The sequence below is a fragment of the Pomacea canaliculata genome, linkage group LG2 (genome assembly GCF_003073045.1).
Source record: "Pomacea canaliculata isolate SZHN2017 linkage group LG2, ASM307304v1, whole genome shotgun sequence".
Taxonomy (NCBI): domain Eukaryota; kingdom Metazoa; phylum Mollusca; class Gastropoda; order Architaenioglossa; family Ampullariidae; genus Pomacea; species Pomacea canaliculata.
The window spans coordinates 30270932-30298809 of NC_037591.1; the positions used below are offsets into that span (position 1 = coordinate 30270932).

At 36.9% G+C, this 27878-nt stretch overlaps 1 protein-coding gene across 1 annotated transcript; it reads right to left on the reverse strand.

Annotated features, from left to right (window-relative positions):
- Positions 1-1088: 1088 nt before the first annotated feature.
- Positions 1089-27862, reverse strand: LOC112556651. The gene is given in 14 exon segments (XM_025225845.1): positions 1089-6742; positions 7671-8172; positions 8175-8466; positions 9048-10584; positions 10586-12476; positions 12479-12740; positions 12743-12936; positions 13311-13598; positions 15557-16981; positions 17260-17365; positions 18000-18158; positions 18907-19016; positions 19298-19441; positions 27777-27862. Coding segments are annotated over 13 exon segments (9711 nt in total). The 5' UTR covers positions 19398-19441; positions 27777-27862; the 3' UTR covers positions 1089-3897.
- Positions 27863-27878: the final 16 nt, after the last annotated feature.

Genomic DNA, 27878 nt, shown 5'->3' on the forward strand with positions numbered 1-27878 from the left:
GCGGTGCAAGCCGCATGATCCTAACCCTGACGTATGTACTTTCTCTCACTGCACTCTTTGTCTGTCTTTTTAGTCTGTTTCCAGACAAAGGAGAGAATTATAAAAGCTAAAGAAACGGACTAGCCATATTGGGTTGAAAAACCCGCTGCAAAACATTCACCGAACGGCAAGATAGTCGGATTATATTATACCTAAGCTCTTCTGGAGTAGCTGTGGTGTAATTTTGGTCCTAAACAGGCAGTTGCAGATGGGAACGTTTCACGGTTCGACCGTGACAGACGCTGCAGGCTGCTTGTTGGTATTTTGCTGATAAATGTTTTGCATAAAATTAAATGCAGTTAGGATGATACCTTCGTGTACAAGATGTGACGAAGGCTATACCTAGCTGCTACAAACGCCTTACAAAGTTAAGGCAATTAAAATAAGTGCAGATATGTTTGCTGTAATTGTACCTTCTTAACAATCAGTACCCCCTTCCCACTTTTGTTTTTACTCCTGCTGCAGTTTGAAGCATTACTGCCAGTGCCCACTATCACAGAATACAATCCTCTACTCATGACCTTGTACAGTCCCTGGCAAAATAGAGAATGTGAATAAAATGAAGAGAAAATTTTGCACGCCTTACAGTGTCTGGTGATGTTTGGGGCAGTTGAAATTTAATAAAATCCATACCATTTATACAATCCTCATCAAACTTAGTAGGAATATTCTTTTTAATTATGGTTGGTGTGTTGCCCAGAGCATCTTTATGAAAGAGAGTTTCACTATTCGCGCACCATGCACAAAGAAGCTCAACTCAATGTGTATTTGGAAAGACTTGACTGGAGCTGATGTGATGTAGACTTTAGTGCAACTTGTGTACACAAGCATAAACCGATAATACCTTCCTACCCTCGCCCCCAACTTTGAACCATAAAGATGCTTGTTACCATTCCCACTTCCCTCAATAGCCTATTTAAATGTAGAATATCTACACTGTCATGAACGGGGAGGATGCTTCTTGTAACTTTGTGTTAGTGAACTATTAAGAAAATAATGTAATATCAGTCCAGTTAATCTCTCTTCCTCTCCCATCTTGTACAAATAACAAATTTCACAGTTGCTTTATTGTAAAAGTTAAACAAAATTGGGGATGGGGGAAAACACTTCATAATTATGCAAAGTGCACATTGGATGGAGAGAATTTTATGCTTCACAAGCACTTCTGTTACTAGTAACAACCCAACATTGAATACAAACTGCATCTTTGCTCAAAAGTTAATGGTAATAATAGTCTGGACTTAGCCATATCAGACACAAAATGAATTACAAAACCCCTTATCCTAATCAAATGCATGCAAACACTGAACCACAATATACTCAAAAAACAACTACAAAAATTTCATTGAATAAACATATTAAGATGGAAGTAGCTTACATGCACTCACTGATATGTATGTGCAACAAGACTGCTACATTTCTCCCTGTGCAATTCATGCAGTGTTAGATGAACACACATTTTTATTTGCTCAAAGTGGTACCAAACAGCACTGTGATATTAGAGCATTTATACAGACAGAAGGCTAAACCAATTCAACAATATTACAACTATATTAAAATCCACTCAATCTAAATGCACTGTACTATGTCCTTGGCTTTACACTCAAGAAAAAGTGAGACAACCAGTAATTAAATCTTTCACATATGAGGAACAACATGAAGACTGACAGCAATAAAATTCACTCCAATTTTTTTTTAGTTTCAGATAACAAAAAGCAAAAATTTTATCAAATTTGGATTTTCACTGCCATTGAACACTGAAAGGACTAGTGGGATGATTATTTTTTCCTCACGCTAGGGTAAAAATCAGTGCAAAATACTATTTCCTCAAAGTTGGGCGCATACTCCTTTTCTTGATATACACCTACATTCACCACCATGCACAGAAAGAAGTGAAAATTGTAATGTCATGATTTGACTAATTATCATGTTTCCTGCCTTCCATAATGTATCCTTGCCACAGCCATAGGTTAGGTAAAATATTGCATCATGGGAGTGGGTAATCCAAGGTCAAGTCTTGAAGTTGCATGGCAGTGTATTTCTTTACCATAGGGCATCTTTATGGCCCCAAGAGTAAAGCTACCTCTGTGGTGTCTGGACACTGCTTTATAACTTTGGAAAAAAGATTCTTATCTTCCAGTGCCCCATGTTGCCACAGGGCAACCACTTTGTAACTACAGTCCCTGAAGTATGTACTGTTTACTATTTCTGTGCATGGGGATGTTTTTGGCATGTATTTTGAGAACAGAATTAGGGCAAGGGGAAACAGAATCTTGCATTGAGCTTTATCCTGTCATTAGAAAAAAAAATTGTGCTCCTTTAAACATGCATTTCATGGCTGACCACAATGTTCAACTGATCATACCTGACCATTCTGACATTGAGCTTTCCACTTTTTCTTGCCAAACTGATAATTTTCTGTATTACTTTAAAATATATGACTGTTCTGGATGGGATACATAAGTAAAATAATAAGAACTTACGACAAGATGGAGAATGTAAGTATTGTAACAATTTTTAATAATTCCACAAAACATTTCTGATCACATGAATATTAACAATGATCAAAGCATACTGTTATCTATGGTAGATTGCAATTACAAATTTACTCATCTTTGAAAAAGGTAAATCTCACAAACAATCATTTACACTGCAGTGTAAGTCTCTAAATGAATTGTTCAACTTATTTACAAAAATGACAATGAAAATAAGAACGTGGACAATCTGCAGGTATTATAAATCTATCTTCACAATAACAGAAAATGACAGAAAAATGCATTTTTTCTGCACCCATGCATTTTGTATTGAGCAGTGTCCTGTAAATCCACTATGTATTATAATTTTCAAATACGAGTAAATGAAGAACTGACATTTGAGACCGAATGTTTTAAAGTAAATTGCACATTAACAAAAACAATTTTAAACAAAAAATTACACCCTGCAAGTAGTTTATTCAGTCATAAAGATGCCTACCCTACCTTTTTCTCTTCTCATGATTTTTTAGGTCCTAGGTTAGACATCTAATCAATGATTAATATCTGACTAAGTGACAATGTCACGAATTGGTCTGAATGTTCCAATATAATGACAGACATCTATAAATTGTACTACAGTTGTTGCCAAATCCATCGTGGTATAGTGCCCATACTTAACAAAATTAAATACAGCACAATAAATTTAAGACTTAATTTATCCTCATTCTAAATGGCTAAGCCAAGACTGCACAAACACATGCACGCACACAAAAGAAACATGCATTTTCATTTACCATGAAAATGTAAAAATAATAGGATATTACAAGGGTAGAAATGCTACTGAATATCTGAATGTTACTTCAGCATAAAATACACATAACACATTTAAAACTACACACAGAACAGTGCACCAGCACCTATAATTTAAAGCAACCATGTCACTACTATCCTGTACAACTGTGCAATAATAAATTAATAGTTAATAAAAAAAATCATTAATCTCCTGTTTGAAAAATGACAATTGTACAATAAAGTCACATGCCATCTAGAATACATTGAAGTATTATGAAAGGCTTTAGTTTCATTCACTCACCATTAAATAACTTTAGTCCTGAGAAATGTTCATAGCTATGGCCCTAACAAGTTTAAATTACAGACTGTCACAGCAATTGGTAGCCAAGTGTCTTTACTTGTGAGTGCATTTTTCTGCACCATTTCTCAAATGTGCACAATGCTTCAACAGACACCACACAACATTAATACTTAGATATTACACTGTATTACAGCATAGTACCAAAGATTCAAAACTCAAACACTGCCAGTAATAGTGAAACCTGCATACTTACTACTTTGAGGGGGGGGAACCCCCAAAACCACTGAAAATTTACAATGGGCCATTACTTGTCTTTTTCTTGGCTACCTGGCTCAAAGGTATATCATCATCACTCTGATTGTCACTTGAGAGAGATGATATACTCTTTTCTACTTCAGGCACTTTATGATGGGCTTCTGATGGATCCACCTTTTCTTCCTTACTTTGTACCCGTTCTATCACATCCGCTCCATTTACTTGTTTAACTGAAGCATCTGAATCCTCTTTTTCCACTGGTGTGACACTACTGTCTTTATCTCCAGCTGTCCCTTCAGTAGAAACAACATGCATTTTGGTCTGAGTGCTCTGCTGCCCTGCTTTAGGTGATGATAAGCCTAGTGACAGGTAAGTGGTGATGCCTGGTGCCATCATCAAGCTCATGCTCTTGATTTTATTACCTGCAGCTGGAGAAACCATCTGCTGACTTGCTTTGCCAGACCTTCTCTTCTCCCCCTTGGGTGCTTTTTGTGGTTTTCCATCACAAGTAATGGCTTTAGTACTTAAACAATTAAACAGCAATGAATCTTTTGGCTCTCCTATTGCATTCTCCTGTGAATTCTGTGCAGGTGTGTTTTCTGTTGATTCTTCATTGTTCACAAAAAGAAAATTTGGTACCGTTGGCTTCTGATTCTTTAATTTTGAGGATGAGTTTACCACAGTTTCTGCACCTTGCTTACCATCTGGTGTGCTAGAAATAGACTTAGGTCCAGCAGTAGTTGTGATCAAAGACTCTTTTTTGGCCTTTGAACTAGTGGTTGAGAGGGTGGATGATATGACAGCAGGCTGCATCAACACTGGTGTTGCTGTAGTGATGGTATGCCCCCCTGTCTGCAAGCACACTGGGAAATTTCGTGGGTCCAAAGCTATTAAGACTTTTCCAGTGGCCATAGCAGCTTGTAAAGCATTTGTAGCAGATAGGCTAACAGGCAATGATGATGTTGTGGTGGTGGTAGTGGTGGTGATATTGGTGCCTGGTGAGGTCTGCAGCAAAATGGGGCTAGAGGGCAACACAGCAAGCATTGCACCTGGAGGCAGAACAGCGACACCACTAGCTGATACCAGCGGGGTAAGCATTGTGGGTGTCACACTTTTGCCTGGAGAGATAGCACCTGCAGGCTGTGCTAACTTAAAAACCTGAACTTTCTGGGGTGATGCAGAAGCTGTACTGGTAACCATAGAGGACTTGCCAACTTTGATAGCATTGGTAACTGTAGTAGTTGTGCCAGTGAAGACATTAGTGGTTATACCAGTATTGGTGGGTTGCTTCTTGGATTTCTTTTTTTTGATCTTAACATCTCCACTACCTCCTGTTATTTCCTCATGTTTCACTGTCTTGGCCACCATGGGATCAGAAATTGAAATTTCAACACTGGAAGGAGCTGGAAACAAAAAGTTTGGAGGCAATGGCACTAGCTTTGTCTGCACTACAGCAGAAGACTGTGTTGTTGATCTAGGTACTGTCAACAGAGTTCCAGAAACAATGTTTGATGCAGATCTGTTAAAAGATTTTGCATCTTTCATATTTTTCTTATGCTGTGTTGAAATATTGCAAGGCATGCTAGTATTGGTAGAAACATCTTCATTTGACAGTTTAGAGTGCTTTATGCCAAGCCTTGGTTCTGACAAGTCTGGACTTTTATGGAATTTCCTGACAACATACGGCATCTTCATTTGCATCATTTTGAATTCAGCAGGCTGTGTTGTTTTGCTGCGTGATGCTTTTGGTCTTGAGCAGGTACTTCCACTGCTTTCCCATTTTCGCTTTGCTGCACCATGAACATCACTTTTTTTTAGCATTGGCACATCTGTCTCTCCATTATTGTGGGTAGGTGTCACTACCACTGAGCCCAATAACCTTTGGTTTGTGGTTCCAAGATTGTTTGGCTTCAGAATATGATTGGGTATGCCTTTTCTTCTTCTTCTTCTTATATCTGCAGTAGACTGGCCAGGGTTTAGCTGAGTTACATCTTTCTTGCTGTCAACCACCTGTGGAAGAGGGCTCATAGGGGAAAGAGTGGGAGGTTCCAAATCTGGTGAAACATGCTCAGGCTGGTGCTCATTTTTCAAGCTAACAATGGGCTCAATAACTGGAGCTTCTCCATCATCCTCCAACATCTTCTGCTGGACTGCAGGATGTAGTCGTTTACTCAAGGATATGCCTGCCTCTGACTCAGAGAGAGTCTTCTTTTGCACTTGGCATACACCTGATGTTTGACTTGGTGGTTTAATACCTAGATCTACAGGACGTATGGCTTGAGACTTAGTATGAGAGTCTGCAGAATGATTCAACTTTATTCTTTTGCCAGAAATGCTGTCTTTCTCCCTTCGAAGTCCTTTTTCTGGCTCACGAAGTTTTGCCTCAAGCTCTGACATCTGTTTAGAGAATTTTCTGTTCACGTTGGCCCTACCATCTGATGATTTATTCATAGAAAATGAGCTGTTCTCTAAAAGTTCATTTTCAGTAGGGCTTGTACTATTACCATCATCATTAGTCTTGCGTCTCTTGATTGAAGTCCATCCATGACGGCGACGCTTGTTTCCACGCTTTCTCCCCTTTGGCCATCCCCCCCTGTGTTTAGCTAGTGCAATTGTTCCATCCTCAAGGAGGTGGGCACGACCTTGGATAACATCACTATGATCTCTGTTTTCTGCTTTATTCCAAGCTAGTTGTTGGATATTGGCATGAAGTTCTGCTTCGTGTGCCTTATCCTCTGCAGACAGACCACCTTTGGCCTCCTTCTCAGCCCTGACACGACAAGCACTGCGATAATGGTTTGCTACTCCCTTTAGGTAAGTAAAACGTTTGGGACAATAGTGGCACGAATGTTTCTGAGTCTCATCTGGAATGTCTGAAAACCTGGAATGTAACCAGTGCATAAATCATTACTGTACAGATCACAGATAACATGAGCATCGCCTTTCTTTATCAGCTGCCTACTGTATCAATTACGTCCATTAAATATATAATAATTTTACGTGCAAGATTTGTACAGCGCATACTCACGCTTTTTGGGACCATGCTCGCAGCACTAAGTTCCTTCTCCACACCATTCCGTTAGTCTTCCTTATGCAATATCACGTTACTTTTAGTTCTTGTTATTTGGTTTCTCTTTGCGGTTTCTGTATTTCATTTTATTCTTCGTTAGTACTGTTATTTATTCTTTTATAGCTCGTATGTTATTTGTTTTCTTGTCCCTTGATCGTAGTCCATGTTTTGTTCTTAAGCGCTAAGAGCATGCTCCTTAGGAGTGTGAGTATGCGCTTTACAAATTTTGCATTTAGTATTATTATTAAGAACAAGACATGGATAACATATGAATGATAGAAGGATCAAAAACAGAGCTGATGACAGATAAAAGGACAATACAGAAAATGCACAGAAGAACCAAGTAACAAGGACTGAGAGTATCGTGATTTTGCAAATGTACTTTTTTATGCAATTACACTTTTACATATTTCTAAATAAAGCACTATATTCATCTGTTTTTCAAACAGCTTTTAGATATTTAGATATTTTTAGTATAGCCAAAAGATATCCACATTTTGTTAAAAAAAATTTCCTATTGTTTTAATAGTGACATTGTAAATTTTAGCTGGTGTTTATAAATGATTAAGCATGGCAAAGAACATACTTCTCAGCTGATTAATCCAAGAAGTTAAAAATATTAAGTCTTTAAGGAACTGGGACTTGTATTAAAACACTTTTAATTTTCTATTTTTTCATAAATTTAAACATATAAACAACTGAAGGCAGGCATAAATTAATCTTAGGAACCTTAGAATACCTGTGCAAAACTGGACGCTGACTCTGCAGTTTGTCTTTGCCTGAACACTTGCGTGCATGGCGTTCCAGCAGTGACAGTGTTTTGCACCGCATGCCACATCCTCTGCACTGGTGTTTTTCTATGCATTCAGCTGCATCTCGTCGACGCACATGAGCAGCAGGGTTGTACAGGAGTTCATAATTTCGACGCTTTCGATTTCGGCTAGAGGCAAATGATACAGGAGAAGAGCCAGCAGAAAAGGATCGAGTTGACAGAGTTATTCCTGCTGTTCCAAAATTGGCTGCTGATCTAAAATCTTTGCCACTTGTTCTAAGATGGGTAGGAGTAGATGGAAGGCTACGAGTCTGTGGTGGTATTTGTGTCACGTATCCCCTTTCTTGTCCAAGGAACTTCTTTCTGTCAAAAGGCTTATGCTGTTTACTATCATTCATGACAGACTTGGATTGTTTTTGACTTATTCCCATTTTCTGCATCTTCTGTGGCAATGAGCTCTCCTTTATTTTACTTTGAAAGTCAAGCTAGTGGAACTTTGCACAGAGTACATCTGTTCCATGAAACGATGGCGATTGCGATTACGTTTTTTCTTTCTAGCATGGGAAGTTGCTGGTGTGTTTGGGTCACAATGCACTATATGAGCTCGCAGGCGACCATACTGTTTGAAACTAGCATTACAGCGTGTGCAGATATAGTTGTCTAGGGTCAAATGTTCACTGGGCAGCAGAATCGTCTGTGCCAACACACCATAAACAGAGGGCTCAGGATAAAACAGCATCTCCAAATTGTGTCCCAGCTCAACCTGATAGCATAAAAACACATAAAAGTAATTAAATTTTCAAACACATGACAAATTTATGATCATACACTGATGCAGAATAATTAAAATAACGGAAAAAACAGCATCTACAATATGCTCTCTAGCACTGTTACTTTATTTATAGCATGGCTACCACACTCTTTTCTTATGAGCTTGAAGACTGCCAGTGTTCATAAGAGAACAAATGACTGGCTACTATAATTAAATTTGCCGACCATCACATGAAGGAGGGGAAGGGGAACCCTAGTCACCCTCATTTATGCATGCTGTATAATGCTGAAGAAAGATATACATAACTGATATTTTTCTCATTTACACCTAACTGCTTTAAGCCTTTTTTACTATTTTTAAAACCTAATGTTTGTATTAAATATTACTGGAGAGCCATACTTATCTGTGCTGAATCCAGCCTAAACCAAACACTTTGAAACAGTCATAATCCTGAAAACATCAGTCTGCCACCCCATTAATTCCAGCTAACTGAAGGAACTTGGACATAACAGAGACAAGTCACAATAAATAAAGTCACCAAAAGAATGATAATAAAAATTTTTAGGACTTGCCTCCATGTGACTGCATAAGATTGATGGATGCTTCTTCCACTGGTGTCGGATCAGGTAGTCAAGGCTACCATAGTAACGCCGACACATAGAGCACACACAGTAGACCAGGCCGTTTTTTCCATTTTTTCCAAACCGAATACTTTCATAGTCTTCTGTGGACATTTTGGCTGGTGACTCAAAACTACTGCCAAAATGAAGCATTCGAAGGCATTCTGAGCAGGCTCCTTCCACGCCTTGATCAATAGCCTCCTGCTCTTGTCGCTTTTTCAGCTCCAGCTCTAACATGAGATCCAGCAGTTCAGATTCGGAGTCACTGAATTCGTCACTGGGTTGTTCAGAAGTAGACTGCCCTTTGTGACAGGCAAAATTTGGCACTTCCTCAGCAGCATTGTCCAACATCATTTCTTGGTTAGATGTGTTATCCTTCTCTTCTGGCTTTCCAAGCAACATGTCCACCTCTAACTTCTTTCCCTCAATAAGTGAATCAGGTGTGCATGACTTGGCTAATAAGCACCCTTCAATATTACTTTCATTGCTGACAGAATTTACACAAACATCTGAGGCCTGAAAAAACTTTCCTGCATCATGTTCTGATTGTTTCTGTTCACTAAGACATGAACCAGAAGGACCACCTACTGTTTTCTGCCCTCCCACAGCAAGATCTAGTGCTCTGATGAACTGACCTTCACTAACAGGCATGCCTAAGTTCTCAGCTGTTAGGTGGCTCTTAAGTTTGCTGGTGACATGAGGACACTGTGATGAGCCCATGCGAACATAGAACAACAAGCCTTTACACATGTACTCCATTTCTTGCTCAGATATTGGGGTGCATTCCGTTTCATATTTTCTGGTAGTTACTTCCTGGGACATAACAGTGTTGCACAGAGCCATTTTCTCAATGGCAGTTTCAGGAGATGCAGAATTATTTGATAAATCAGCATGTAAGTCTTTGCTTTCTTTCATGGCACTTTTGTTCAACAAATCATTTTCTGAGTAGCTTACAGTCACACTGGTTACCAGCTCTGCCTTGTCACTAGTTGAATTACTTTCTTTGTTGTCCAAGTCGTGAATTCTATCTGATGGAAAATTACTTTCTGCATGGCTGACTGTTACTGAACTCAAAGTCAAATTGTTTTCATCATCTGAGATCTGCTGTTGCTCTATTGATGTAGGTATGCAAGACTCTTCAGATATATTTTTTGTATTAATGGTATTGATGGCTTCATGAACATCTATCAATGTCTGTGACATTGTAGTATCAGGGTATAAATCCTTTTGTTCAAGTTGTAAAGAAGTCTCTTTTGAGTCATGGTGGTCCCTCTTGGTTTTTACATCTATCCATCTCTTCCTTTTTTCATCTGGCATAGTGGAATGGATTGTTTGAGGTGAAAAATTTAAAGTTTGTTCTGAAACAATTTTGTCAGCAAATGCTTTTGAATTCTTTTCAATAATTGTCATCTCTACATTTTCAGACATGGATTTCTCACAAGCAAAGCCATGTTCATCACTGACTGAGGTATTTACATTAATATCAAAAGTTCATCTGATTATCAGATATCTTTGCAGTGTTCGTGTTGTCAGGACTGTTACATAATGTGAAATCTGATGGTTTATTAAGTGAAAGTGCCTTTTCAAGTCCAATTTGTTTTTCTATGGCACAAGATTTTTCCCTGAAAGATGTTTGGACATTCTTAGGTGTAACTTCAAAGTCCTTTGTCTGGACAGTACTGAGTGGCACTTTGTAAGTTGAAAGATCAGGCAGACCTAAATGTGCTTGTTTGCATTTGTCAACTAGGATGTTATCAATGCTATTGCTGCTTTCTTCAGGACTAACACAACCAGCATCATGATCACCAATTCTGATGTCAGGACTAAGATCCTTGTACTTGGTAACACAAGCCATGCTGGTTTCAAAGCAATGAAGCATTGTTTTGTCTGTTTTGTCTTCTAAGGACTTGTTGTGCATTACTAGTGACATCACTTTTAGAAGTCCATGTTTAGAGTCATTTGCTGCATTTAATTTTTGTTGACTGTCACAGACTTCTTTGGGTGAGCTTCCACTAGCAGAAGGCGCAAGACTGAGTGGGAAGTCTGTGCTGTCTGAAAATGATGTTCCTGAGATTTTGTGCTTGATACATGTATCACTGGAACCTTCAGATACCAAAGCTAGTGCTACTGTTGTATCACTGCAGTGAGATGTCTCCACAGCAGACACTTTCAATCTATTCTTAATAAACATAGAGTTATTTTTTTCACTGTCTGTACAGGATACAAAAGTTTTATCTGATCGAGACTGTGATGAGAAATCACTATCTGCCTTTGCTTGTGTGTCCTCTGTCCTCTTAGAGAACTTCTCTGACATTGGCAACTCAAAGCTGGATACAGGTGTTGATAAACAGCAATCAGATACAGTACGAAGTATTTCCTCCATGACTAATTTCACTTCACAAACACTTGTAGATTCCTCATGCTTTTCTTCTATGGCTTTAACCATTATTTCTTTAGGCATGATACCACTTGAAAATGTTGCTTCATCTTCCAAAAGTAAGGATATATTTTCATGTTCTAAACATTCTGGTTTTACTGCTGACTCTTCAGAAGTAGCTGTATAAAGAAAGGAATGCTGCTGATCTTCTAAGCTGAGACTGTTACCCTCCAAGTCAGTGTTACTGATAGTTTTCTCTCGTCCATGTTGATCAGTCATACTCATAGTTCTATTCTCTCCTGCATTTTTACTGAAGTTATCATTTTGTTCTATGACAAGCTCCTGCACTGTTGACTGCCCAACATTCTCTAAAGAACAGTTACATGAGTCAACAGTTTCATCCCTTTTGTTCTTGCATGAACATGTATCATCATCTCTAGACACCATTAATTTCATCATTTTCCTGGATTTGATGTCTGAACTTGCCACTTCTTCCTCAAAATGACCATTCTGTAACAAACTTTTACTTGAACATGCCTGATCACTACCAACAGTTTTAGAAATGCTTTCTGATGCAGAAGAAACTTCTGTTATTTCTTTCTCATCTTCCATCCTGAGGTGATCAAATGTTTCAAAAACACTGTTTTCTGGTGTGGACAGAGAGGTTAGTAGGCCATCTGCTGCAGATGATGCAACAGTAGTTTCACTTTCAACAGATCCACGCCTGGAAGCCTCGTTCTCTGAAGCTACAGCAGCACGGGTGGGATAAAATGAGGTTCTTTCCTCTGAAGGAAAAGCTATTTTTGTTCCTGAAATAACTGGAGGTGCAGGTGGATGAGGAATGACAGGATCCACCAACATGAAGAATGGTGGAAAGTTGTATCGAGACCAGTCTATGTCCTCAACTTGACCAAACTCTGGTTGTTCTTGCAGTGGGACATAATCATCAACAATAATATGATGTCGAGCAGACTGCAGAGAAGCAGCACCACCATCAATAAAAGAGAGATATTAGCAGCAACATTGTCAGAAACATTGGCATAGAAGGTGGTTGGTGAGGGAGGGGGAGAGAAATGCATCTCAAGATTTTCTTCTTCTTGTCTGATTTGCTCCATTCTTTCTTCAATAGCCCTATATTCTTCTTCAACCGCTGTTTCAATATGAGAAAATTTTCTTAGATGAAAGCTGCTTTCTGGTTCTTCTTTGGCTGGAACAGGAGGAGACTGGACAGGTTTATTTTTCATTGAAGACATGTACAGGCGATGGACTGATCTGCGGTGGCGGCACATACTGCCATAGGTAGAGAACTTCTTTTTGCAAATGTACAGTGAACCCCCACAACACCAGGTCTTGGTTTTCGGCCTCGTGTCTCAACCCATCCTGGTGGGCGTGACTCTATCCATGCTTGAAGGCTCTCAGCCTCAGAGACAAACTCTTCATCCTTTCGATTAACATTTTTGTCACCTGTTTCATAGCAAATTTTTAAAATATAAGTCTACTTAATAAATATATGTTCTTTTTCAGCCTTTGTTAATCCAAAATCATTGACACTTCATCCCTAAAATGCTAATTATAAGTTCACTGATGATCATATTAATGAAACTCAATTGAAAATAGTGTACAAGCAGTCTCTTAAGTACCAAACAGTAATGCTGGCTTTAATCAGTTGTTTTTAAAAAATGCAAAGTCAAATCTTTCTCTTGCCAGGTTTTTTTTACCAGTCCAAATGATTTAAAAGTTCTGTATCTTTAAGTCATTTATTTTAACATTCCCTAATTAAAATCATACTAGTATAGCTTGAATATAAAATAACTAAAATGGAAATGAATTTTACTCACTTGTAGACTTTGACGATACTTTACATTTCTTTGCTTTTGGGACAGGTGTTGAAATGGAACTGCCATCATTAGAGCTCTCATTCTGGTTTATAAGTGTATTTTTTTTAGGCCGATCAGGATGGACTGTACGAAGATGCTTGACCAGTTCAGCAACATTAGGGTACACCACATCAATACAACCATATTTGCAAGGAAAGTTCCTTCCTGAGTGAAAACGTAAGTGCTTTCGCATATTGGCCTCATTGAGAAACTTCTTGCCACAAATGTGGCATGCACAGGAAAGTTCATCTGCACACAAACATATGATTTTGAAGATTTTCTGGCTGGTAAATATAGAAAAAACTAACTAAAGACAAAAAAAGAATATCAATAATTAAATTCTTCTAATTATTATTCCTTTTAACCCCCAGTGGAGCATAAGGCCACAACTACACCACACCATTGGATTCGGTTCTGGGTATCCCTTTCCACTTGGATCCATGTCATGCCAGCTGCCTCTGCCTCGCTGTGGACGGATCTCCTCCATATCTGTCTGGGTCTCCCAACCCTGCACCTCCCATGAAGGTTCCAGTCCAGAACTTGTCTTGTTAAATTTTCAGCAGGTTTTAGCAGGGTGTGACTGATCCAGCTCTACTTCCGCTTCTTGATATTTTGTCTGGAAGGGTTTTGGTTGGTTCTCTCCCACAGGAGATCTTCTGTATTGGAGATCTTCTCGGGCCATCTGATGTTGACGATGTGGTGCAGACATCTGTTGAGCAATGTCTGAATCTTGTTAGTGATGGTGTTTGTCACAAGCCAGGTCTCAGATCCATATAGAAGGACTGACTTTACATTTGTGTTAAAGATGGGGATCTTCGTGTGTACAGATAAAGCCTTGCAGTTCTAGGATGTGGAATGCAAGCCTGGCTTTATTTATTCAGCTTCTTACTTCTTTATATGCACCTCTATCTTTGCTATACTGCCAACGTAGGTGGAACGGTCTGACTCTATAATACATTCCCCATGAAGTTGGAGTGGGGGTTCTTGCTTGTTGTTGACCAGCATTACCTTTGTCTTCTTGATGCTGACGGTCAGGCCAGTCATCACTGCTTCTTCTGAAAGCTGGAGGAGCTTTGACTGTGCACGCTGCTGCTTGTGGAACAGGCTGATGTCATCTGCAAAGTCGAGATCCTCAAGTTGCATGGAGAAGGTCCACTGAACACCCATTTTGCTGTTAGAGGTTGTTCTTCTCATGATCTAGTCAATGACAATCAGGAAGATTGTCGGCGAGAGCATACAACCTTGCACCACTGCGAAGGGCAACCCCGCTTCAATAATTACTCTAGTCTTATGATACATGACCCAATCGCTGGGAAGACCATTCTGCTGTTTTCTTTAAATAATAAGTGAATAAAAAAATTTTGGACAAAATGCATCTTACATTAGCATGGATTTTTATTTCAATTACCTGAACAGACTGGCAATTAAACTGTGTAGCATTCTGTGATAATCCTAATTTATAAGCTTAATATTTTCACAATAAGCAAAGCTATATTATTAGTAACAAAAAATAAAAGGTACATAAACTGTTAACAAATGTAAAGCCCAGTTCTGAGAATGCTGGAAAAAAGAATGTTACTTTGGATAGTGCATTATAAGCAGTGGGAAGTAATAAAGAGCAAGGCACAAAAGAATAAATAAATATGGTGGTGCTAAGTTAAAGTGTCTTTATATGAACTTTTCAAGTTATTATAATAATGATAACAAAGGATTTATGTAACACTTTTCCAATGATTTTCTCAGAGTGCTTTGCAGAAATAATATACAGACTTAATCACCAACAACCATGCACCCATATTCGCAGATAACAGACACGCTCTCTTCTACAACAGACACCCGCTCATACACAAAACACAAAGAAAATTACAGACACACATCAGGACAGGGTCGTAATGAAATCGCTCTTCTGAAATGAAGTGTCTTAAGTTTAGATGGTAAAAGAAAAAAAACAAAAAACAAATAGAAAGCAAACTGAATAAGGGGACAGCACTTACATTAAGTTCAATTTAAAAGAATTCTCTCCCCTACAAGTTTCAAGCTGGGCTGATAACTTTTTCTTTTGTATATATATATTTTTTGGCTGTGAAACTTCAATCAAAGACTTGAAAAACCTTTCAAAAATATTAAGCAATATGGCTATGTTTAAAAACATAAAGTATACTTAACAGCTTTCAAAGCAAAGAAAGACATGAAAAAGTAACACTCACCACCACTTGGGCCATGTGATTCAAGGTGATGGAGATAGTTGTGCTGAAATCGGAACCTCTGATTACAGCGCTCACAGCCGAATTGCTTGTCTCCCTTGTAGCGATGGGCATCATTTTGTATATGCTGCTTCAAGCGTTCGACTGAAGGAAACAACTGAACACACAAGAAACAGCGAAAAGCATCCTCAACTCCAGACACACCCTGACATGAAAATGGAATTCTGTGTGGTTCTGTCTCACTTGTGCACTGCAACATCTCAGTTTCCTTCTGAGCATTACTTTCTTTGTTCCTTTTATCCTCAATTTCAAGTTCTTTTGTATTATCTGATGACAAAGAATCAGGTGCCTCTACCACTTCTGCCTTTGTATGATTATGCTGTAAATCACTTTTATCATCAGCTATAGCTTCTTCCACCACCTGGCCTGTTGTGCTACTTTCATCATTTTCAGGATCATCTGCATCTGGATCAGCATCAGCCTCAACATCTGCTGAAGAATTTGTGGTTTTGCACAAATCGATGTCAGCTTTGGAGAGGTACTTGTGGTTGATGTGGTTGCGCAGATAATGCCTCTTCAAGCTGAGGGCATGGTGATAACGTAGGTCACACACATCACAGACCCAAATCTTCTTACTTTCCTCAGCGCACTCTCGGTGTGCATTTTTAATTTCAAAAACAAACTGAAAGTCAGATGTTTCCTCTAAGTCTGCCTTACCTGCAATGCTTAATCTATGGGATTGTTTTTTTGGAGAAAATGCTACAGTCTGGGCTATAGACTTGCTTACACCCTTATTACTGTGGATATCTTCTGTAGTACCATCAAAAGTCTCCATCTTGAATTCTCTCTGTTTTTTGGCTGTAATGGTGGCAACAATCTCTGAAATGCTGCGTCTAAAGCGTGCTTTGTTGGATGCGACTATATTCTGAGACATCTCCTCCGATATGTCTGATTTCGTCAGATTCATTGTTAAAATGTTTACTTGATTACTAGTAGAAGCCACTTCAGAAGTGTTCTTTTTGGAAGACTTTTCTGTGCTACTATTCTTGAAATGTGAAGACAGAAAACATTTGTCCTGAGGTTCAACCTGAGAAGAAGTGGCAGACTTCATCAGAGGTTTTAAAAGGTTGTTGGTAGAAGACAGTGCTTTATCACATAGAGTCCTTGGAGGCAATGTTTTGTGGGACACTATTTTGCCATCAGGCAGCGAGGCACTTCGTCTCAGGCCACTACTGGTACCTGTGCGAATCTTATTACGGTGTGCACCAGAAGAAGCATAGATGACATCATCATCATCTAATGACAACATGTCACTCACAACTTTTTTCTTTCGTTTCCGCTTTCCATCACTCTGAGGGACTTTTTCTTGTGACTGGCCTAAGCTGATAGGAGGATTAGACTGAGATGGTACCACCTGCCTTGCAATCTCTGTTTGGCAAACAAAAGTATTTAAAAATTGTTAGATTTAAGCATTCAAATATGATTATAGATGTATATTTAAATTTAGTGTCATTTTCACTATATTATGAATTACTTCTTTAGACATTTTTTACCTCCCTTTGCCACCTTTTTTTCACTACTATTGATAATTTTATCATAGAACAGCTACAGCTTTAAAATTATCTAAATGATAAAAAAGTTGTTAACTTTTTTAATCCTATTCATAAAAATATACATTTTTTTTTTTAAAAAAAAGCAAAATTTACCATCAGAGGCAGATGATATGGATCTACCTATGCGACGACGCTTTCGATGTCTACGAGTAACCTGAGGGTCAAACCATGTAAGTAGCTCTTCACCAGGTGCTATATCCTAGGAACAGTGAAATAATATTCCATCCTTGAAATTCAACATATTCATTTTAGAACTACCTTCCACAAAAATCATGATGTATTTTTAAGACATACTTAAAAAAAAATGTAAGAAAATTTTTGAAAATCTTACCTCTAACAAAAATAAAACTGTCATTTTATTGGTCACAAAACTAATCAAAAAATTTTAACAAATGTTACTGACACAATATTATTTATGGACAGATAGGAAATTTTCATTTTATAGAAGATACAGATGTATTTTTCTTTCGCTACCTGTATTTTAAATCATATATTCCAATCCATTAAGCACATTCACATAATTCTATATGTAGGAATAGATATGAAATACTTCTCAAACAAGTCTACATGTAGCTGCAACTGCACCCCCTACCCACTATCACAATATTCTTCTTTCTATTAGTCCCATGTAAATGCTCAATTTACCCAAGAGCATTATGTTCAACATTAAAAGAATGATTGTACTAGTTTGTTTTCTGTTAAATTTATGGAAGCTTTGACCACAATGACCTCAACATAAACTGAGAAAGAAAAGTAATCCACAGAACAAAATGTCAGTAGTACATAGTGGGATTTAGTTTTTGATCTATATGTGTGATTTTAAAGAAATTTACCTTCAATGCTTCATAGAAAATCTCACATCCCTCTTGTATAGAAACTATATTCTGTTCCTCAAAAAACCGTGCACAGTTTACATAGCGCATCCAGTTGCCCACTTCTGGTGTAGTGGCATTAATTATATGCATAAGCTTGCCAGTTTTTTTGTCAAATACCTGGGAAAGATTAAATAATTCCATTAATACTTCTAACCTAAGTCTCTTCAACTTCCATCTGTTCAGTTATTATAATTTATATTTTTATATCTTTAAAGTATCTCACAAATAAAAGCAAATGATACTGCTATCAGAGATGGTAAAATGAAGCGAAAAGAAACAGACTTTACACTCCACATGCTAGGTCAGTCAATATGCATTGCCACTAGGCCATCCATTTATTTTTTAGCTTTTACCAAATGATACTGACAAGGCAGCTTACCTGGATATTAGCATTATAAACAATAAATATAATAAATGATACTGCTAAACTATAATCATTAATAGGTTTAACCGGATATTAACATTATAAACAAAAAATATGGGAGAGAGGAAGAACAGTTTCCTAAAATTAAGAAAATTAAATGCAAAAATCTAACAGTGAACACACTCTCACCAAAGGCTGAGTACATGCATGGGATCACGCTCTAAATATTTGATGAACACAGCAAAATATGTTTAGACTTATCAGACTAATTATACCTAAAACCATTACATCTATTTAACTTTCTCCTGTATATCATTAATCTACAGACAAAAATATATCTTGAACAATATGGCCAAGTAATTCAAACATGAACTTAATTAGATTTGATAAACCTCCTGTAAGATGTCATCCCATCATCAAAATACAAGCAAAAAATTGCTGTATACTGGATAATAATAAAGCCACAAAAAGGGAGATAGAACAAGAGTAACACAAACCAACCTCCCAGGCATATCGATAGTCCACTTCCCCATTGGTATCTTCCACCATCACCTCACCAGCAAATGGCCCAAATTTTTTATTAGCTTCAATGCGTTCCTTGCACCATGCCCCTGAAATCACAAGTTCATCTTAAATGATAATGTCAGTACAGATTTGAACAGCTGCTATGAGGCTCTTTTTCTTAAAAAAAAAAAAAAAAAAAAACACTGAGCTTCAAGCAAAATTTCTTTTAGCAATGTACCACTACAGCACATCTGTGACATTTTTGGGGAAATTAAATCTTCTACTGCAGTTTTTCTTTAATGTCAATCCCATTTAAGAGGGTGGGAAGGGGTTGCCAAAACGTCACATCTAGAAATGAGTGGTTTTGGAAGCTGAGCTAGAAACTCACCTAACAAACCCTCTGCAACAGCTGAAGGACGAAGCTCTACACAGGATGGGGTTACCAGATGAGGTGGAGGAGCCTGCTCAGGTGGGTCGCTTGATGACATGGTTACCATGCTGTCATTACTTTCCCTGTGCATATTTCATTTTTCTGTAAAAATGTAAAAGAAATGTTTCAACTTTTATTTTACTTTCAAACAGGAGACACCAGTGAAAATTTCTTTTTCTTTTTTTCCAATTCAATCTACCTGTCTACTCATTACTAAAAGAAATACAGTCATTAGGAAAAAAAATATAAATGCTATTCCTTTGGCATTAGAGAATAAAGCAGGAAAATGTATAGCAAATTCAAGGTTTCGCATATTTCACAAATGCACATATTTCTTTTATTTCTATAGATCATCACACTAGCCTTTTCAGAATGATGTTAGTCTACAATGCAGAGATTTGTTTGAAAAGGTTGTGTAGGAAGAGTTTTAATGAAGTTAAAGATGTTAGGTTTGACAAAAATGTGAACATAAACATATTAAGTATAATAATAGTAATCCTCTATACATATATTGCTGAATGTGGCTTACATTACTAGATACTGGTAAACAAGTGAAATATATTACAGAAATCTACTCCATCCACCCTAAAACTGAAAGTTAACATAAACAGTTGACTTATACTTTAGATCTACATTACTTTTTTCCTCTGTTACTTTCCACCCTGTCCCCAACCTCTTTTACAACACAATGGTGCCCATGAAAAAAAGCATGGAAAGAACATTCATCAAGAAATCAGTGTATAAGTAATGGGATAACTAAAGAATAGTCTTCTCTGCTTATAAAAAAAAAGTTTTGTCTTTATAAGTTCTTATCTAGTTCTATAGATAAGAGGACTCAAAAACGCTGTCCTAGCAAAACATTAGCAGTTACACATTTGTTGTTTTAAATACTTAAGAGTACAATATCTGAAAGAAATTCTTGAGGATGAGATGTCCTGCAGGCAACTGTGACAAGACCATTACTCATTTCAGTTTGATGCTTTAAAATGACAACTTTTCAAAACAATTCAATCAAAGAACCAAAACGATTAGCTAATAACATGTTTCCATAAAAAAAACAATGACTGCAGCCGTGAAAGTGAAATTTCTCGCACGATTTCAAAAAGACTTTTAAAGTATCATACAAAGCATTGATAACTGTATAACATTTACTTAAATGCTAGCACACACCACTAACAATGTGATTCTGATTCCAACAGCTAAAGTGATAACTGAAGGTATACAATGTGCATCTCTAAACTGCTACAAAAATGCTGCACTGAAGTGCCCTGCTAGCTACTTGTGTAGGTGCCACCACCTGGTGTGATGTGAATTAACAGGTGTGTCCACAAACTTGTATTACTGGACTGCTTGCAGACGATTTTTACCAGTTAACTACTAAAATGAGGCTGGTGTATACAATGCTTTCGGTTTAGTCATTTGTTTAGGCTCCTCGGAGTCTCTACAGTCTATGGTGTGTCTGTAAACTAATAAACCAAAGTGTCATCTCTCAACAGCTAGCTATCCACTGGAAATAGCAACAAAGTAGAACCACTGTATACTTCTTACTCCTGTGACATACACAAATGTTAAAAAAGAGTAGTCATGAGCACTGATAAAGAACATAACTGTCCAAAATATATGTCTTAACTTGCTGTTCCTTAATCTTAGAAAGGAAATGGAAACTTTTTTTAAAGGGCAGATTGTAAATACTAAGGATGTTTCAAAATTTCTGAAGCAAACACATCGCTAAAAATAATTAAAAACCAAGCTATAAACTCATGACAATATTTCTACCACCATTTTTTGTGCTGTCTTGGTTTTTATGCCTTCAAACAAACAGTAAACTTCGATGAAGTTGGATACATGATTCCATGACAGTTCCCATAATTTATTTTTTTCTCAAACAGTTGAGCATTGTTGAATGTCATAACAGCCAAAGATCTGATTACCTTATGCTTGAAGGTGTCACGCAGTTTTACTTTATAGTCACTTTAAAAAAAACCAACTATTTAGTACTAGTGTACTCTTAGTACTTGCTTGCTGCTCAACTGCAAATTAAAATTTACATCAGAAACTTTCTGACACCCAAAAAATATCTGACCAGTCAGCAAGATTTTCCTAAAACTGAATTTATTGTTTTAGAGATGATTTATCTCTCCTTAAGACTGCTGATTTAGACACATAGAAATAGCCTATGCTTTCTAGAAAATGCACTGACCTGGCCTCGGATTCACTTATAACTGTGTAGAGGAAAAGAAAATCATTATTAAGGATAAACAGACACTAACATATCAATTTTTTTTTTTAAAGCAAATTTTTAGCTTTACTTACCTTAAGTCATAAAAATGTTTAAGATACTATGATTTCTAATATGGTGTCAAAATATTTCTAATGCAATTTTAATTCAAGTGTAGAGCTTAGAAAGGAACTGCCATTCATCAACTGTTTATGTCAGCCACATGGAATACCAGCACACAGGCAGTGGGGAGGGTGAATAAAACAAGTTCAAAAATCAATATCAGGATACACAGGCAAAATGCTTACAGCTGATCAAATAGTTAAACAATGACCAGAATAGCAGACACTTCTTTTAACTGATCATCTGCTATAGTTGAAGCTAATGTCAAATGGCCAACGCAAAACCATTATCTGAGAATTTTTAAAGTAGAGGTGAACATAACTTTTTTTCACTAAAATCACTTATTTGTATTGTTTGTGACTGATGTTTATTAGATTCCTATGTTTAGCAGTTTACTTGGTCAGTTCCCCTCTATTGTATTAAGCATAAAATGCATTCCAATATTTGGATGTGATTCACCAGTAATTCCAATTCTTTTTCTATATCCCCCAATTGTGAGTTCAGTTACATGAAGAAATGCATTTTGTAACTGAACTAATAATTGGGGGACAGATCAAGAAAATGTGAAAAGAGGGGTGTGATTTCATGGAACTGCTGTTCGGAATACCTTCCAAAATATGCCGCAAAAGCATAACCCAGTGCAAATTAGCATAAAATGATTATAACCCAAATAAGCAGCTTGCACACTAAGCATAATCTTTCTTTTCCCATTTTTGGTTTAAAATTATGGACTGTCTGTTTCTAATTTACTCTTGCTCAATTTTCAAATACTGTATGCAGACATTATCACACACCAGACTGTTCTTTAGGTTAGTCCTTGTTACTCCTCGAGGAGCACAGGGCCACAACAACACCTCTACATCGGACTTGCTTTTGGGCAGCCCCCTTTAGTTGGGCCCATGTGGTTCGGACGTCCTTTGCCTCGCTCTCTATTGTTCTTTTCCAAGTCTGCTTTGGAGATTGTTCTTAGAGAACTAAATTCCATTCTTTAATGTCAAATGGATGGTTTATGTTAAATACTGATCAAAGAATAAATCTGACATTAAGATGGAGATACAAAATGGTGATCAGTCATGCACTGTATACTTTAAGGACCAAGTGAAAAATCAACAGTATTACCTTTGTTGTGAACACATGCTGTCTTTGTCATAAAAATTCTAAAAGTATAGTCTAACAATGATGTTATGGACATTCTTATCTTCTGGAAATTGCTTTTTTTTTTTCCTCATCATTCTGACAACTGTGGGGCACCAACTAAAAGAAATGTAAACAACCCCCAGGCCTTGTCCAAATTATTAAAGCACTATATAATAGCTCAACAAGGGCAGTACTGCTGGATAACCAAATAGGAGCTTGCCTTTGCACAATAATAGGTGTATGTCAAGGATGCCCTCTATCCCATTCATGAAGCCCTCCACCACTATCAATTGGTGAAATGCTGATTTGCAGCCTACATCCTGCAAATCACATAGACCTGTAAGTAGGTATTAACAGAGAACTCAAAGATCGTACCAGCATACTGACAGACAGTTCAAATGCATATGGAACAGAGACCAGCACTGATAAGAGCAAAGTTACGAGCACTGGCAACTGCAAAGCAGAGATCTACATTAACGGAGTATGGTTCAAAGAGGTAAGCACCTGGAAGCCACCCTTTCCAAGGACAGCAGCTCTACGCCAGATATCCACATCAGGATCAGAACAGCAACAGAAGAATGGCTAGGCTAGACAGAATCTGGCACAGCCATAACATCTCTTATAGTACCAATCCTGGTCTATGGATGTGACACATGGTTTCTGCTTGCTGATATGGAGAGGAGAATTCAGGTGCTTAAGAGCAAGTGCCTGAGAAAGCTGCTCTGGATCTCATACAGAGAACATAAAACCAATGACTGTATAAAACATGGTTGCCACCCTCCTAGGACACCAGGAACCTCTACTTGCAACAGTCAAGTGAGGTAAGCTGATCTGGTTTGCCATGTGATGACACCTAGTAAAAGACTGTCCTTCAAGACACCTTGCAAGGTGATCAACACCCTGGTAGCCTGAGGGAAAAACTAGATTAGAAAGGTCAAAGACTGGATTGGTCATCTTGTGCAGGATCTGCTCACTATCACCCAAAACAAGCATAAGTGGTAGGCTTTGTCAGCTGCCACATCTACCCATATGCTTCCCCCAATGACAGATATCAGACAAGGGACAAATGATGCAACTCCCAGGCTGCATTAAACTTAACACTCCTTTTAAAATAAATCCTATGTAAGGTTAATGTTAATTAAGGACTTCTGGTACTAATACTCCTATAACTTATGCTACATTGCAGCTGTTGAGAACATGTAAGTCATTCTATCTTTATCTTTAAGGATAAAAGCATACTTTTTCTGAAACTATGATTGTTTAGTTTATCAGATGCAAGTGGTTCTGAATTTATACGTTTTTGTCATTAACTGTGGACATCCATAAACCTTTTATTACAGTGTGCCACCTATGCTGAGTTCAAACTCTAACCCTCAGATTCTTTTACTATGCCTAGTGTAAGCAACATTAATGACTTTGGAATTTAGCTATGTTTATAACAAAACATTGAAATTGGCATTTATACTAATCCTAAGCCCTTCAAGACACATAACTTTAAAATCTCCAAAATAATCATAGCAAGAAAACTCACTTCCCACAAATAGCTTTTCTGGCATGCTGATATATTGAAACAGGTTAATATTACAGATATAAGCCAAATCTGGATCTAGATTTATTTCCTCCTGGACATCACAAAGATGAAAAAAGAACCAAAGCACAAAAACAGACTTGTTCCAGTTTTTATATCTTTCTCAATTAACTTAATGTAAACAGAGTGGATTTACTGCGTAATTCTGATCACTACTGTCTTAGAATGCAGTGGCCAAATGTTAATGATAGTCACACACAAGTCCCAGTGTGTAAAATATAAAATGGCAAATATTAATACAAGATTCTCCACCAACAGTCAAGCTGAATTCCCATTAACCCATAAATAAAACAGATGCCATACAAAAATCTTTATATACAGTGATGGTTAATAGTTATAGAAAATATATGATCCTAAATATTCTGCAGAAAACTCACAAAAGCCTTGCTGGCTGAGTGGAAGAGTTTCAAGAAATGTTGACAATATGTATTTAAATCACACATATGTTTTATCATTATTTCTGCAAGGCAACTGTTTACAGGTCTGAGCACTAAAACATGCATTATATGTCTAAAACTGTTATGCCATTTCATATTGCACATTATGATCACTCAAACTGAAGAAGAATTTTCTTTCTGATTTTGTGGGGTGGAAGTAAAGAGGTAGGTTCATTTTATGATTAAAAAAAAAATTCCACTGAGAACAAATCACAGAATGGACAATTCTGTGATTAATTTAGCTTATGCCCCTTTGTGTAACTTTATTACTAATGTTTGTGTAAGGCACACACCTCATGAAAAATAATATTGATTCCTTCAACATATTTTTCACATTTGTTTTGATCATATCATGCATCTGTGCCACTTTTAAGTGTCATGATTCAACTGAACTTGAAGTTCATCATGAACTTTAACATGTGAAATCCAGACACGAACATTAGTTCGCTAGGAAGGTTGTAGCGGTAGCAGGAATAGTAATAGTAGTACCATTGTTGTTACTGTAATTTACTGTAAATCAAACGAGCACACCTGATAACTATGTCTATTCTCGCTACTTTTGATTAACAATTCACCTCACACAACCCACACATATAAACTATTAGTTATGAAAGTTTTAGCAGTAGCAGCTTAAGTAGTGTATTGCCATGTTGTCATTACATAAGGTAAGGCTGAATAGCACACCTGATAACTACAATCACCCCATTAATTTTGATTGACACTCACCTCGCCCTCAAAAACAAAGTACACTATTTTAAAACCTTAGAAATAATTTTTTTTTAATTAAAAGAAAATCTACAAAAGAAACCTTTTGGAAATGATTTTTTTTCACAAAATAATGAAGTTCATTATTTTTATAAATGTAAAATATTATTTTTAACATTTAGCATACATAAAGAAATATATAATTAGTAGCAATAAAACAAATAAAATAAAAATTTAATAACACATTTTCCATGACAGTCTTAAAATTTAAAAAAAAATTAAATTAAAAAATAACATAGTGAAATGTACATGTTATTTATAAAGATTTTCTGCTTCTTATCTTCTCCAATTCTCTTTCTTTGTATCTCTCTCTCACTCACACACACACATAGAAGGGTGAGGAATATGAAAGAAAAGATACTACTTTTGCACATGGACTTAGATACAGCACTGAATATTACTAACAGTACAGATAGAAATAGTTTTATCTAAACTGGAACTTCAATGTGATCTTGGGTGTGGATTTATACATGACTGAGAACAGGAATCCAAACCTTTTGCATTACAGTAATCCCTCACCACTTCGCATCTCACCTTTCGCGGCTTCACTATTTCGCCGGTTTTTATAAGAAATTAATTGGAAAAATGATTCTTGGATTTTCTGCAAAATTTGATCAGTGGAAAATATATATTTTTTAAGAATTTCTAGATGAAAAAAGCCCAAAGTGTATAAAAATATATTACTATAAAATTTTTCCATTATATGTGTGGCAGAGAGAGAGATTCTGTTGGTTTATTGCTCTATTACAGGTACTGTATTACTAGTATTATTGTAAACATTTGGGGGAGGGTTTATAAACCCTTAATATATGTAAAAATACATATATAAATATACCGTTTCTATTTCGTAGATTTTCGGTATAGCGGGTGGTTCTGGAACGCATCTCCCGCAATAAACGAGGGAATACTGTATATCTGTATTCCAAATATAATTTATTTAAAATAAATCAATCTTGACACAGAAAGATGATTACTTGGTACTTCATTTCACTTATGATGATTCATTGTCACTATGATCACAACATCAAGTGTTATGATTCCATATGAACTCTCTGACACTTGTGACCTCTACAATCATTTTTAGTCAAGAACTGTTTCATTTTTAAATGAATTGAAATAGGATAATCTTTTACTTGCACTCCTTTAAAGGAGTTAAATATCAAACACACTTTTCAAATAAAATAAATCCCATGCTTGTAGAAATACAACCATTAATCATATGGCAACAAATGCTATAATTATGTGGCGTCCTATATTTTCCTGCTACACTTATCACATATTCAGTGAATCTGCCTTTGTTAGTCACTGGCTCAGCCATCCTGCCATGCCTAAGGAATGTACATGCTCTGATGTTTTTAATTCTCTACAGCAAGAGACAAAAAATGTATTCACATGACACCCAAGCGATAAAAGGGACGTTTTTAAACTATATAGCAAACACAAAACGATACAAATTAAACGTTTAATAAAAGCACAGGCATTTTAACAAATGTGCCACTCGCTAAACACATCAACACGAATTAGCGGCAGCCATGTTGGCTATGTTCTCTTGTTACTAAGACTGCCTGTTCATATTTTCCATCATAACATGTACAAACAATTAAAACAAGCATTAAAAAACGTAACATTTAAAAAGCAAATATACTCCTACACCCACTGATGCAATCAAATTATATATTCACCTCTTGTGTTCATTATTAATTGTGGATATTTTTGTGCGCTTACAGCCTTCTGTGAATGGATCTCAGTGCAGATGCTGTTACATTTGCCAGCCAACCGAGCAGACGACTTTACGAGTACCCTTACTGGGCCCCTCTATTCTACACTTAGTGAAACTCTTTATCTTTCACGTTGACTTGTTTGAAATCGCGCAACAATAAAACAAATAATTATATCATACTTTTATTAACCTTACATTCTTCTTTCAAAAAATAGATGGATGTGATCTAGTTTTCCAATGATTCACATATCCTTTTGTTGATCTACAAAAAGGCGTTATTAAGATGTCCATTACGTTATGTGAGCTGTTATAAGGAACTGCAGTGAGGGTCTATATTTATACTGTAACCCGACGTTCCTTGAAGCTGTCTGATGATTTTACAATGTAATCTAGTAAAGTCGTATTACAACGATGCATCTATAATGCACGGACGATGCTTGACAACTTACTTTTTCACAAGAATCTTCAAAGCTTTGTACATGCTTTCCAAGTAGACCATGCACCTAACCAGTCGGCCGAAGCAAGTCGAAACATGGCATCTTCTGCGCGGA